Consider the following 14,823-nt stretch of genomic DNA (forward strand, 5'->3'; position numbering starts at 1 on the left):
TCTCTTGTTATACATTAATTATGCTTTCAATCCTCTACAGGCAGGCTTTTAGTGGTACAGACATTGTAGTTGCTATAGCTATCCTATCTATATTACCTTTGTGAAATACATTAATGGTGTTACTTGGATTCAAGATGTCCAAGATGTTCTATAATATAGAATCTATATGATCTTTGATGGAAGAACAATTGATTCTATAGTCTCAACTACCCTGGGTACAAATACAAATCTAGCCATAGTATTTCACAAATAAAGACTACATTGAAGAGAAAATGTAACTGTTCACCCATAACAGAATTGTATAGGAGATGTTTACGCCTGTGACAGTCTGACACCGAGGGTTTGTGTATGGGAGCTGGGAGGCTCCATTCTGAAGTTTCTCTTGCTCACTGCTGTTGAGATTGAGGAGCGAAGCTTACGCAGCTCTGCATTCAATTACTGACAATTCAAAGGCGCACGTCGAGAACACCATGTATCCCGATTTGGAACGACTTGGAGAGGGGATGTCCATGCCTTTCTTGTGGTGAAGGAGAAAACACTTTGCTTAATTTACCCAGGAATAGACGTAGAGGAAGGCAGCCCTTCTGGAGTGGAGTGCTTTGTTTTGAAACACAGTAGAGGCGACGGTGGGTATTCTCCAGTTTACAGTTACGATCAGCCATCGAAACTTCTGCTTCAAGAATCTGTTTTCAATGAGGATGGCTTCTGAACTGAAAACGTAATTAACCATATAAGGCTGGAGATATCACAGTTGACATGTTACTGTAGGAAAGAAAGTGGTGACCCTGTTGTGCGCATTCTGGTTTATCCCAAAGAAAGCAAGTAGCCTATATGGTTACGCGCACGTTGTGCTTTGTGAGAAGAGGACTTCAACCAAACGAAAATGGCCCGGATTATTCTTTGTGCTTTGATACTAGTTTTGGCTGACTTTAATTAAAACATAACTGTAGGCCTATTGAACATCCGTGGAATTGACCACACCGTCCAAATGCTTGAATGGCTCGTTGCTTTGTGTATTGGGATTCTGGTGGCCGTCATTTGGCCAGCTTCGAAATATTTTGGTACCCAGGGCGAGCCAGACGCACTCCTCCAGGGGCTCGGAATTTCACGGCGGCAGACGAAGGAGATGGTCTCAGAGAGGTGCGTCTCAGACCGGGGGGTCCCGGTGGACCGTGCTAATGCCCAGACATCGGACAGGGCAGGTGAGAATAAAGTCCCCGATGTTGCGCTGATATGCAAACCCTCGGCGCTGGCCAACTATCTCTTCAAACACTGCAGGACTTTCAGCAATTTCACAGCGTGCACTGGATGGACTTGGCGGGCGAGTGCGTTTCTTCAGACATTCTACGGCGCGTGCTGGCCGTACGAGAGCCCGGCGTATTTCGTGCGGGACTACCTGCAGTTGAGCGACGACGGTCTGGTGGCGCTGGACTGGGCAGTGTCGATGGCCGGTGCGTCGTACCAGAAACGGAGGAGAACCTCGAGTAATTCCACGAGCCCCATCCTCCTCATCATTCCCAACTCGTTTGGGAAAATCACTAGAAATGTGCTGAAGGTAGCCTAATTAATTAATTAATGATGAAATGTAATGCAATATTTGATCATAACCAGGCTTGTTCTTGTTCATCAAGTGAAAACACCCTCAGCCACAATGTGCCCAGTGCCCACCTAGGCCCTATTAGTCTTATGGTCTTAATGGGGGATACATTATGCTAGTTGTCTTGCTCCTTTTTACCTTTGAACTGACATCATAGCTGTTACTTAGAACATAGCGTACCGTTCTATGGATGTCTATTAGGGACTGTTGTGGACAGTCTCAGGGGCAGAAATAAGATTTACATCAACTCTAGACATCAGCTCTACACTGTAAAGGGGTACCTGTGAATTTGACAGCAGCTTACAGGCAGCTTGGTGGCAAGTAAAATGCAGTATTTCATATAACATTACACCTACTGTAATAATACGGTATCAAAGCAAGTACTGTATAATGACATACAGTACAATACAGTAAAATATACTAATACTATTTCACAGTATTTTACTGTAATTACAAGGCATTAGTGCAAGCAGGTTGGCTGCTAGGTAAAGTGTTCACACATTACAGCATATTAATGAATATTGTGTGTTTTATATCACTTGCACTTCTAGAGGCTTAACAAAGGCTTCCAAACTGGCAGCAACTACTTTTTTTAAATTTATTTTTATTTTACCTTTATTTAACCAGGTAGGCTAGTTGAGAACAAGTTCTCATTTACAACTGCGACCTGGCCAAGATAAAGCATAGCAGTGTGAACAGACAACAACACAGAGTTACACATGGAGTAAACAATAAACAAGTCAATAACACAGTAGGAAAAAAAAAAAAAAAAAAAAAAAATGAGTCTATATACATTGTGTGCAAAAGGCATGAGGAGGTAGGCAATAAATAGGCCATAGGAGCGAATAATTACAATTGAGCAGATTAACACTGGCGTGATAAATCCTCAGATGATCATGTGCAAGTAGAGATACTGGTGTGCAAAAGAGCAGAAAAGTAAATAAATAAAAACAGTATGGGGATGAGGTAGGTAAATTGGGTGGGCTGTTTACAGATGGACTATGTACAGCTGCAGCGATCGGTTAACTACAGGGCTAAAGAGACCAAAAGGACATAGTAAAATGCTCAACCATTTAAGGTTTAAGACTTGCTGCCATTCCAATCTGTCCCCGATACAAATTGATGAGGCACTAAACCCAGAAATTAGTTAAATTGTTACAGCATTCTCACTCACAGGTGCAACAAATATAGCCTCTTACAGGGCACCCCCAATATGTTAATACAACAACAATACCATGCACCCACTAGTGGTCAAAAGGTTTTTGGTGCTCCAAAGATACGGTACTGTACTATATTGTGTGGGTTGGAATTACGTTACTATTTGAAATACAGCAATTCTTTCCCCGCCCACAACATTTCCCCACAATGCACCATAATGTACAGTATGCTGTAACAAAATGTTTCAGACTATTTTACTGTTGATAATACTCCAAATGAACGTATTATTTACTGTTTTCCGTTACAGTGTAGTTATTATGACTTATTTCATAACATAACAAAACCTGTCTCATGGTCATACAATTCACTGCTATACCATTAATTGTTGAAGGTTCAATCTATGAAGATTTTTGTAATGGTGAAATTACATAACAGTGAAATTATGTCTAATTCATCATTGCAGTGGTGGGAAAAAAGGAGGTTGAACAAGATATGAGAAATGACCAGTGCCAATGCGTATTCCCATTGAGCATGGGGGGCATCTTGGTTCAAGTCAGTCTTGGCAAGCTGAGGAGGAGAGCAAGAAAGTGAACAACAAGAGCACAGTGCCATGCGATAAAACCAGGGCTTAAGAACAGTGATTGTTGTAATTGAGAAATGCTTTAAGAAGGCTTTGTTCTGCCTTGGCGGGCTGTGAGTGAAAGGATCACATCACTGCAGCTGCACTCCCAATAGTATAGTCCCAGATCATTTTGTGCTGTCTTGCCAACTCATACCATTATCACCCCTACTAAATAAATACAAATCAGCAAGACAGCACACACAGATCTGGGACAAGACTACACTCCAATGCCCGTTAGCCTTATAATGAGTCACTGTACCCTGCAGTCCAGACAATGTTGCCACATTCTTTGGACACTTTCTACCCAAACCAGATCAAAAACACCTGCCCAATCCACTATAAAGTAGCCCAATTGATTGTAAAACCGGCCAATCTGGCTTGCATTGTTCCAAGCCTGATTTATGTACTCTGTTACTTTTGAGAGCAACAATAAGTCACTACCTTGACTGCCTGCACCCCCTACTAGCCTAGTCTGTCAACAATAAGTCACTACCTTGACTGCCTGCACCCCCTACTAGCCTAGTCTGTCAACAATAAGTCACTACCTTGACTGCCTGCACCCCCTACTAGCCTAGTCTGTCAACAATAAGTCACTACCTTGACTGCCTGCACCCCCTACTAGCCTAGTCTGTCAACAATAAGTCACTACCTTGACTGCCTGCACCCCCTACTAGCCTAGTCTGTCAACAATAAGTCACTACCTTGACTGCCTGCACCCCTTACTAGCCTAGTCTGTCAACAATAAGTCACTACCTTGACTGCCTGCACCCCTACTAGCCTAGTCTGTCAACAATAAGTCACTACCTTGACTGCCTGCACCCCCTACTAGCCTAGTCTGTCAACAATAAGTCACTACCTTGACTGCCTGCACCCCCTACTAGCCTAGTCTGTCAACAATAAGTCACTACCTTGACTGCCTGCACCCCCTACTAGCCTAGTCTGTCAACAATAAGTCACTACCTTGACTGCCTGCACCCCCTACTAGCCTAGTCTGTCAACAATAAGTCACTACCTTGACTGCCTGCACCCCCTACTAGCCTAGTCTGTCAACAATAAGTCACTACCTTGACTGCCTGCACCCCCTACCTGCCTAGTCTGTCAACAATAAGTCACTACCTTGACTGCCAGCACCCCTTACTAGCCTAGTCTGTCAACAATAAGTCACTACCTTGACTGCCAGCACCCCTTACTAGCCTAGTCTGTCAACAATAAGTCACTACCTTGACTGCCAGCACCCCTTACTAGCCTAGTCTGTCAACAATAAGTCACTACCTTGACTGCCAGCACCCCTTACTAGCCTAGTCTGTCAACAAAAAGTCACTACCTTGACTGCCAGCACCCCTTACTAGCCTAGTCTGTCAACAATAAGTCACTACCTTGACTGCCAGCACCCCCTACTAGCCTAGTCTGTCAACAATAAGTCACTACCTTGACTGCCAGCACCCCTTACTAGCCTAGTCTGTCAACAATAAGTCACTACCTTGACTGCCAGCACCCCCTACTAGCCTAGTCTGTCAACAATAAGTCACTACCTTGACTGCCAGCACCCCTTACTAGCCTAGTCTGTCAACAATAAGTCACTACCTTGACTGCCAGCACCCTCTAGTAGCCTAGTCTGTCAACAATAAGTCACTACCTTGACTGCCAGCACCCCCTACTAGCCTAGTCTGTCAACAATAAGTCACTACCTTGACTGCCTGCACCCCCTACTAGCCTAGTCTGTCAACAATAAGTCACTACCTTCACTGCCAGCACCCCTTACTAGCCTAGTCTGTCAACAATGGGAGCATTCATAGAAGCTGATTCACTATAAACAGCCTGTCAGCAATCAGCAGAAAAAAGGGAATTAGACTAAGGTTTAAGTGAATGATTGTAGCCTAGGGAGATGAGGGAGGAAGATCAATTCTGTCAGATGTGTCAAATGTGACTACTATTTTCTGGGAGATGGAGAACTGAATCAAATCAAATCAAATTGATTTACAAAGCCCTTCTTACATCAGCTGATATCTCAAAGTGCTGTACAGAAACCCAGCCTAAAACCCCAAACAGCAAGCAATGCAGGTGTAGAAGCACGGTGGCTAGGAAAAACTCCCTAGAAAGGCCAGAACCTAGGAAGAAACCTAGATAGGAACCAGGCTCTGAGGGGTGGCCAGTCCTCTTCTGGCTGTGCCGGGTGGAGATTATAACAGAACATGGCCAAGAAGAAAAGGATTTAAAAATAAAAGTTCAAGTGAATGATTAAAGTCTTGCTGGCCTGGCTATACAGTATGAAAAGTATGCAAGGTGTGCGTGGATGATTTGTTAAAAGACAGTTATAGGTTTTAAAGCCCTCTCCCTCCCTAACGGCCCAGCTAGTTTGCGATCTTTCAGAGTTCCTTCTGACTAGGGCTTAATTTCCCAAACAGTTTTCCACTCCCATTAACTCCCGAATGCAGATCTGAGACTACTGGGTTTGTATAAGCATTGAGCTCCAAATACTTTTCACCCTATTGCTTTCACCCTATTGATTACTTGACTGTGATACCCCTCCAGTATGATTACTTGACTGTGATACCCCTCCAGTATGATTACTTGACTGTGATACCCTTCCAGTATTATGACTTGTCTGAATCCCTCCAGTATGATTATTTGACTGTGATACCCCTCCAGTATGATTACTTGACTGTGATACCCCTCCAGTATGATGACTTGACTGTGATACCCCTCCAGTATGATGACTTGACTGTGATACCCTCCAGTATGATTACTTGACTGTGATACCCCTCCAGTATGATTACTTGACTGTGATACCCCTCCAGTATGAGGACTTGACTGTGATACCCCTCCAGTATGATGACTTGACTGTGATACCCCTCCAGTATGATGACTTGACTGTGATTCCCTCCAGTATGATGACTTGACTGTGATACCCCTCCAGTATGAGGACTTGACTGTGATTCCCTCCAGTATGATGACTTGACTGTGATACCCCTCCAGTATGATGACTTGACTGTGATACCCCTCCAGTATGATGACTTGACTGTGATACCCCTCCAGTATGATGACTTGACTGTGATACCCCTCCAGTATGATGACTTGACTGTGATACCCCTCCAGTATGATGACTTGACTGTGATACCCCTCCAGTATGATGACTTGACTGTGATACCCCTCCAGTATGATGACTTGACTGTGATACCCCTACAGAATGATGACTTGACTGTGATACCCCTCCAGTATGATGACTTGACTGTGATACCCCTACAGAATGATGACTTGACTGTGATACCCCTCCAGTATGAGGACTTGACTGTGATACCCCTCCAGTATGATGACTTGACTGTGATACCCCTCCAGTATGATGACTTGACTGTGATTCCCTCCAGTATGATGACTTGACTGTGATACCCCTCCAGTATGAGGACTTGACTGTGATTCCCTCCAGTATGATGACTTGACTGTGATACCCCTCCAGTATGATGACTTGACTGTGATACCCCTCCAGTATGATGACTTGACTGTGATACCCCTCCAGTATGATGACTTGACTGTGATACCCCTCCAGTATGATGACTTGACTGTGATACCCCTCCAGTATGATGACTTGACTGTGATACCCCTCCAGTATGATGACTTGACTGTGATACCCTCCAGTATGATGACTTGACTGTGATACCCCTCCAGTATGATGACTTGACTGTGATACCCCTCCAGTATGATGACTTGACTGTGATACCCCTACAGAATGATGACTTGACTGTGATACCCCTCCAGTATGATGACTTGACTGTGATACCCCTACAGAATGATGACTTTGCCTCTGCATTTAACAGTTGTGGTATGACAGTGATGATGTCATTTCTGCAGTTGGTCGAGTCAGAGACAAATCCCTTTGGTCTTGTTCACAGAGCTGTTTTCAGGCTGAATGTTGGACCTTGAATATTTGAGGGAGTTTGTGAGAGTTTGACATAATTCATCTGAAGAATGTGGCAGTGTGTAAATGTGTTGCAGACTCATGTGTAGGAGTGTGTGTGGCAGGATGTACTGTAGGTGTTTGTGCTGGTGTGTGCATGCTTCTGAGTGACAGTGTGTAGGTGTGTGTCTGCAAGGCATGACTTTGTGTGTGTGTGGGCGTGTGCATGCTTCCGTGTTTCTCGAGTCTCTGTGACAAAAATTCCTCATTGGCTCGACACTGGCAGCATAATCGAGAGGGAAAACAAATGGAAGACTGAAGCAAAGTTAACCTGCTTTATACCTCATCATCCTTATGTTGGAAAACAGCTGTACTTCAATAGTGTAGCCGCATTAATACTGCTGTATTAGTAGGATGAATTGATTCAGAGAGGGAGAGAGACAGAGAGAGAGAGAGAGACAGAGAGAGAGATATATAGAAACAGAGAGAGAGATAGAGAGAGACAGAGCGAGAGAGATATAGAAACAGAGAGAGAGAGAGAGAGAGACAGAGCGAGAGAGATATAGAAACAGAGAGAGAGACAGAGCGAGAGAGATATAGAAACAGAGAGAGAGATAGAAAGAGAGAGGGAGAGAGGTTGAGAGAGAGAGAGACAGAGAGAGAGATAGAAACAGAGAGAGAGAGAAACAGAGAGAGAGAGAAACACAGAGGGAGAAAGGTTGAGAGAGAGAGAAACAGAGAGAGAGATATAAATAGAGAGTGGGAGAGAGGTTGAGAGAGAGAGAGAGAGAGAGAGAGAGAGAGCGAGACAGAGCGAGAGAGATATAGAAACAGAGAGAGAGATAGAAAGAGAGAGGGAGAGAGGTTGAGAGAGAGAGAGACAGAGAGAGAGATAGAAACAGAGAGAGAGAGAAACAGAGAGAGAGAGAGAAACACAGAGGGAGAAAGGTTGAGAGAGAGAGAGAAACAGAGAGAGAGATATAAATAGAGAGTGGGAGAGAGGTTGAGAGAAAGGGAGAGAGGGAAGGAGAGAGGTTTTTGAGAGAGACAGAGACAGAGAGAGAGAGAACTTCTGTTAGTGTAATGTTTACTGTTCATTTGTATTGTTTATTTCACTTTTGTATATGATCTACTTCACTTGCTTTGGCAATGTTAACATATGTTTCCCATGACAATAAAGCCCTTTGAATTGAATTGAGAGAGAGAGATAGAAACAGAGAGAGGGAGAGAAGTTGAGAGAGAGAGATAGAAACAGAGAGAGTGAGAGAAAGAAAGAAACGCAGAGAGAAAGGATAATATCCAGGTTTAAGTGCTCTTTCAGGTTTCTCAGCTCTGTAAATATTTAATGCAGTGATCTGTTACACCTCCTCTTGGTCTCTCTAGTCTCTCTAATCATTGTCTTCTTATAGCTCTGTGTAGCTGTTCATTCATACTCTGTGGGGGTGTTGGAAATGGCACCCTAAGGCCATTTCAGATGCAGCCTGTGTTGGTGTTGTTACAGTTCATAGTCAGTTGAAACATTCAATGTTGGATTAGATTTATGTAGGGCTTTTCCGAAGACCTCACATATTCTGATCTCACAGTTCATAGTCAGTCATGCATTAATGGATTCATGGATTTAAATAGTGCTTTTACATTGACCAAACACTATGTGAGCTCACACTGACCACTGTGTCACCATCTGTCTGTCCCTCCTCTACCTCCAGCTTTGATGATGTCACAGTTCATCCTGTAGTGAGGTGAACCAATGATTGATTGGACCTCACTGCTGTGTCACTTCAATTCAATAAAGGTCTATATTGTCATGAATTACATGATGTTCTGTTTCCTGTCCTTCAGCTCTGTGAGGTGGCGTTGTCCCACGGCTACCTCCCTGTGGTGTTTAACCGGCGCAGCCACAACGCCACCCCCCTCAGCACCGTCAAGCTGCAGCAGTTTGGCGACCCAGGGGACCTACGCGAGGCCGTGCGCTACATGCGCTACAGGCAGCCCGTGAGCCGGCTGTACGCGGTGAGCGAGAGCACGGGGTCCGGCCTCCTCCTCTCCTACCTGGGAGAGTGTGGTTCATCCAGCTACGTGACGGCCGCCGCCTGCCTCTCGCCAGTGTTCCGCTGCCAGAGCTGGTTTGAGAAAGGACCCATCTGGCCCCTACACTGGGCTCTGGTGACTTACCAGAAGATATGCCTCAACAGGTAAGGGATGGAGGGAGGGGAGAGGGATGGAGGGGGAGAGGAGAGGGATGGAGAGGGGAGGAGAGGAATGGAGGGGAGATGGAGGGAGAGGGGAGGGAGTGAGAGGGGAGGGAGGGAGGGGAGGGAGGGAGAGAGATGAAGAAGGGAGAGGGAGGGAGGGACAAACAAACAGGGTAGGGAGAAGGTAGGGAGAGATGGCGGGCGAGCAGAGGGTGGAGAGAGAAAGAGAGAAACCTGATTGAGAAGAGGAGAAGAAAGGGAATAATGTCACACCCTGATATTACAGGATTTGATTAAAATACAATACCATTATCATGGCAACCGCTGCCCACCATGCTATTGATCTAGCAGGACATCGGGACCCAACTTGTGGTTTCACAATCAATGCTAACAAGGATGTTATAGAGCCATTCAGCACTTATAGATTGATTTACTGATTGTACTGTTTGTGTGTGTGGCTGTGCGTGTGTTGTGTGTGTGTCTTTATGTTTATATGTGTGTGTGTGTGTGTGTGTGTGTGTGTGTGTGTGTGTGTGTGTGTGTGTGTGTGTGTGTGTGTGTGTGTGTGTGTGTGCGTGCGTGCGTGCGTGCGTGCGTGCGTGCGTGCGTGCGTGCGTGCGTGCGTGCGTGTGTGCGTGTGTGTGTGTCCTTGTCTGGGTATATCTAGGTACAGGACAGTGCTGGGTGAGACAGTGCACACCGATGCCCTTTTCTCAAGCTGTTCCATGCGTGGCCTGGAGGAGGTGCTGTTCTGCCAGCAGCCAGGCCCTAAAGGAGCCCCGGCCCTAGCAGCGGGCACCAGCAGCAGCAGTGGTGGAGCCTGGGAGGCCTACTGGGAACGCAATGAACCCCTCCGGGATGTAGACGAAGTCGCCATCCCTGTTTTGAGTGTCTGTGCTCAGGATGACCCTATCAGAGGAGACCCCCAGTCTACCCTACCCCTGGAACTCTTCGAGAGCAACCCCCACTTCTTCCTGCTACTAACCACCAGGGGGGGACACTGTGGCTTTAACACCCAGGAAGGGAGTGCTTTCTCTGGGGGAGGGACCTTTGGAGGGACACCTGGGACTAGCTGGAGCCACCGGGCCCTGCTGGAGTTCTTTAGGGCCACCACAGACTTCATTGCGGCAGAGGAGAGGGCTAAGCAGGCTGCCAGACGGAGGGGCCTGGGGGGTAGCAGCCAGGGCAAAGTCTTCAGACATCGTAGTGTCAGTAGCTGTAAGAGGCTGCCCGCATGCTCACATAATATACACACTATCTACAACTGGCAGAGGTCTTATACACGATGAGCTGGGTTGATGATATTGGATATTATGGATGATAAGGGATTTATATTATGGATGATAAGGGATTGATATTATGGATGATAAGGGATTTATATTATGGATGATAAGATATTTATATTATGGATGATAAGGGATTGATATTATTGATGATAAGGGATTTATATTATGGATGATAAGGAATTTATATTATGGATGATAAGGGATTTATATTATGGATGATAAAGTATTTATATTATGGATGATAAGGGATTTATATTATGGATGATAAGGGATTTATATTATGGATGATAAGGGATTTATATTACGGATGATAAGGAATTTATATTATGGATGATAAGGGATTTATATTATGGATGATAAGGGATTTATATTACGGATGATAAGGAATTTATATTATGGATGATAAGGGATTGTATCTGCAGCACAAGAAAGCTTTGCATTTAACGGGCTGAATATTAATCTGTGTGCAGCAGTCACCTGGGTAATTGATGGAACATGGTTTCATTGACACACACACACACACACACACACACACACACACACACACACACACACACACACACACACACACACACACACACACACACACACACACACACACACACACACTCTCTCTCTCTCTCTCTCTCTCTCAGAATTTAAGGATGAACACTCAAAAACACACTACGTGTAAACAGAAAAGCCTGTCCAAAAATTCCCGTCTGGACACTGGACTGCCAGTATTTCTCTGATGAGACAATCAGATTCAAGGGGAAACTATGTGTAATGATATGGTGATGTTCTGCTGAACTGGGTGGAACCGGTTGGGTTTGTGGCTTTTCACACATGTTGTAATTCAAACTCTGACTGGGGTTCATTGAATGTAGCTGCAATCTGCAACTTTGAATTGGCGCTGTTAGTGACATGATGATTTTCCTGTAGTTTTCTAAACAATGTTAAACTTGTGTTAAATGTGTTAAATGATCTGAATCATTGGGAAGGAACGATGTAATAAAAGAAAAAGAGGAGGGAACGTATCATGGAAGGATTTCATTTTGGTCACACACTGTTATCTTTTGTCCAGACATAATTACAGTAATGTTGTGTAACATTGTATGAATTTAACAGTCTTCAGTTACTGTATGTGGAACTTTATGTACAATACTGTATGTGTCATACTTAGAACTTTGTGACTATGTACAGTAGAGTTCTGTTTCTCTGAGGATTCATCAAACACATGGAGAGTTTTCCATTTAGACGTCTCCTAAAATAGCTCTATGCCCAGAGCGATACCACTGTCTTTGTGTGTGTGTGTGTCTGTATGTTTGTGGTGTGTATTCATGTGTGTGTATGTGTCTGTATGTGTGTGGTGTGTATTTGTGTGTGCATACGTGTGTGTGTGTCTGTGTGTGACCGTGTGATCTGATTAGATATCTCTCCACGGTGTGTCCCTACAGATCCTCATCCACACAGACAGCTGCTACTGCTGGACCACAGAGCCAACTCTACAGTTAGCATCAAGCCCTGACCCTTTACAAAATACACTACCTTTCCTCGGTGCCATTATTCCAGGATTACTAAAGCCGAATCTGTAATCCTACCTTACAATCGCTCCACTTTTGTAAACCTCTGCATCACAGTATGCAAACAGGCCTTATGGTTTTAATGTGCACCTACATTGTAATGACACTGCAACTACCATGTAAATACAGCTATTACATATGATCACAGTGCCCAGACAACTTCAGCACGGAACATAGCCACTGTTATTTGTTACAACAGTCTTTCTGGTTCTACAAATGACTATGAGCCGAAGCAGCCTGCCTAGAATGCTCATTCTTTTGTTGTTCATTTTCATTTAGTGAAATGTCAACTAGAGCAGACAGACATAGGGGCGACAGAAACAATAACCACCAGGCCTCTCAGTCTCTCGGCCCAATTAAGTTGTTAACATTGGATTGGCCTTTAACACGTTGCTTATTTAATTCCAGCCCCAATGTCTGCATCTGTCCAATTGCATTTGCATTGATTGATATTTCATTCGCGTTCATAGTGACCTAGTCCCTTGATATGATCAAGATATATTCATAGGTCAGTGAGAGAACCTGCTCTAGAATACAGAGGATATTATTATGGATATGTTTGATGACTAAGAGGAGGCTAGTGCTGTGTTGACGTACTGTAATATTTCACTAAGGTGAGGAGCGCCATCTTGTGGCTATTGGGTGCAAGTGACATTCCACAAGTTTTGAAAAACCAAATATAAATATATCTATATTTTTTACCTTTATTTAACTAGGAAAGTCAGTTAACAACAAATGCTAATTTGACGGCCTACCACGGCCAAACCCTAACTGGGCGATGCTGGGTCAATTGTGTGCCGCCCTATGGGACTCCAAATCAGCCTGGAATCAAACCAGGGTCTGGAGTGACGCCTCTAGCACTGAGTTGCAGTGCCTTAGACTGCTGCGCCACTCGGGAGCCCATAAAAAGGCTAGATAGCATTAGTGTCTTCTCACAGCCACTAATACAGCCTTGAATATAAGCTATGTTGTGATTCATGGATACTGGATTCATAGAGCACCACAGCTTCAGATAAAACTATCTTGATTTTCACATGATACTGTTTTAAGGAATGTTACAAAATGCTGGCAGTCACTTTTTACACATTATAATGCACTCAATGAAAAAATCCATTATTGTAATGATTCAAGGACTAACTATGATATAATTTTAAAAAAGAGTAACAAACATAAAACAACAGCAACATTAATACAGCATACGTTTCCACCCGTATGCACATGAGAACTTGTAATATTGTGTGAAGGGCAAATCGCCTAACAACCAGAGCAGAGCCATGTAAAGCCTTTATGGCTCTCCTATGACTTGTCTGCATGACCTACATTTCGAATGATGCTCTTACCTTGGCGTTATCGTCTGATCTATTTACCCATCACGATGACCTCATGAAGAATGGCAGCGTTTCCCAGCACTGGCAGGGTTTCTGAACGGGGGTATATCTCTCTCTCTCCCTCTCCCTCTCCCTCTCCCTCTCCCTCTCTCCCTCTCCCTCTCCCTCTCCCTCTCCCTCTACCTCTCTCTCTCTCTCTCTCTGTCTCTCCCCCTCTCTTTCTGAGAGACTGCCTAACAGACACAATGACGCAGCTATATCTCTGCTGTTTTGGCTGGGAAACTGGAGCACAGCACATTGAGGCCAGATATAGCCCTGGTTTAAAAAGATATCTGCACAGTCACAAGAAAATCTAATCAGGGAAGTGATACATTTATTTTGTGCCAGAAATGCACATAATTATGTATATTAAATCAAATCAATAAAGTCATGAGTACATATACTGTACTGTACTTATTAATCCAATATACAATATGTATGCAGAGGGGACATTATGGACTTGTAGTTATATCCAGTATTCAGCCTATGTCCACGCTCAAGTCAGATTAATAATGTGTGTAATGTGTGCTATTTCACATGGACCAGTGAATTTGACACCAATCACTTTGGGTCACTCTCTTACTGTTCTCATTTGCAGTGATGAAGAACAGCTTGGCCTATCCGAGGTAGCTCAGATTCCGAGTCTCTTCTCTAATCCAATATGTTGCCCTTACATGCCAATAAGTGCAGCAGCATAAACTTCTAAGAGTCTATGACTGCCAGCTTTGGCAGTACTTCTGAAAAACATCAATAAACACTAAAATCTCACAAAAGTCAGATCGTCAGTAAAAACATCTGCTCATCTGTTGCACGTCCTCTCTCCTACTCCTCTTCTCTCTTCCTCTTCCTCTTCTCCTCCACCCTCACTCCTTCTCTCTCCCCTCCTCTCTCACCTTTTCCCACCTCCTTTTCCCCTCCTTTCCTCCTATGTCTCCCCCCCCCATCCTCCCCCCCCCCCCCCCCCCTCTCTCCCATCCTCTCCTGACCCTCAGTGGGGTTGGGATGGTGATGTGTGAGTAACTCCATCTCAAGCAGAATATTTCTGGTAGCCTACTAGCCTTCAGCACATTCCTCTGCAGACACATGACATAGTCATATTGGGTGTGGTGTGGGGAAGGCTTAAGGAAGGGCTCACTATTATTCTTTA

General features: G+C 44.4%; 1 protein-coding gene across 1 annotated transcript; it reads left to right on the plus strand.

Annotated features, from left to right (window-relative positions):
• The first annotated feature begins 375 nt into the window (after positions 1-375).
• On the plus strand, positions 376-11,763 carry LOC120018229 (protein ABHD15-like). The gene is made up of 3 exons (XM_038961307.1): positions 376-1,555; positions 9,109-9,461; positions 10,129-11,763. Exons 1-3 carry the CDS (start codon positions 989-991, stop codon positions 10,748-10,750), a joined length of 1,542 nt encoding a protein of 513 aa, XP_038817235.1. The 5' UTR covers positions 376-988; the 3' UTR covers positions 10,751-11,763.
• The last annotated feature ends 3,060 nt before the right edge of the window (positions 11,764-14,823 follow it).

This window comes from Salvelinus namaycush, chromosome 23 (assembly GCF_016432855.1).
Source record: "Salvelinus namaycush isolate Seneca chromosome 23, SaNama_1.0, whole genome shotgun sequence".
Classification (NCBI taxonomy): domain Eukaryota; kingdom Metazoa; phylum Chordata; class Actinopteri; order Salmoniformes; family Salmonidae; genus Salvelinus; species Salvelinus namaycush.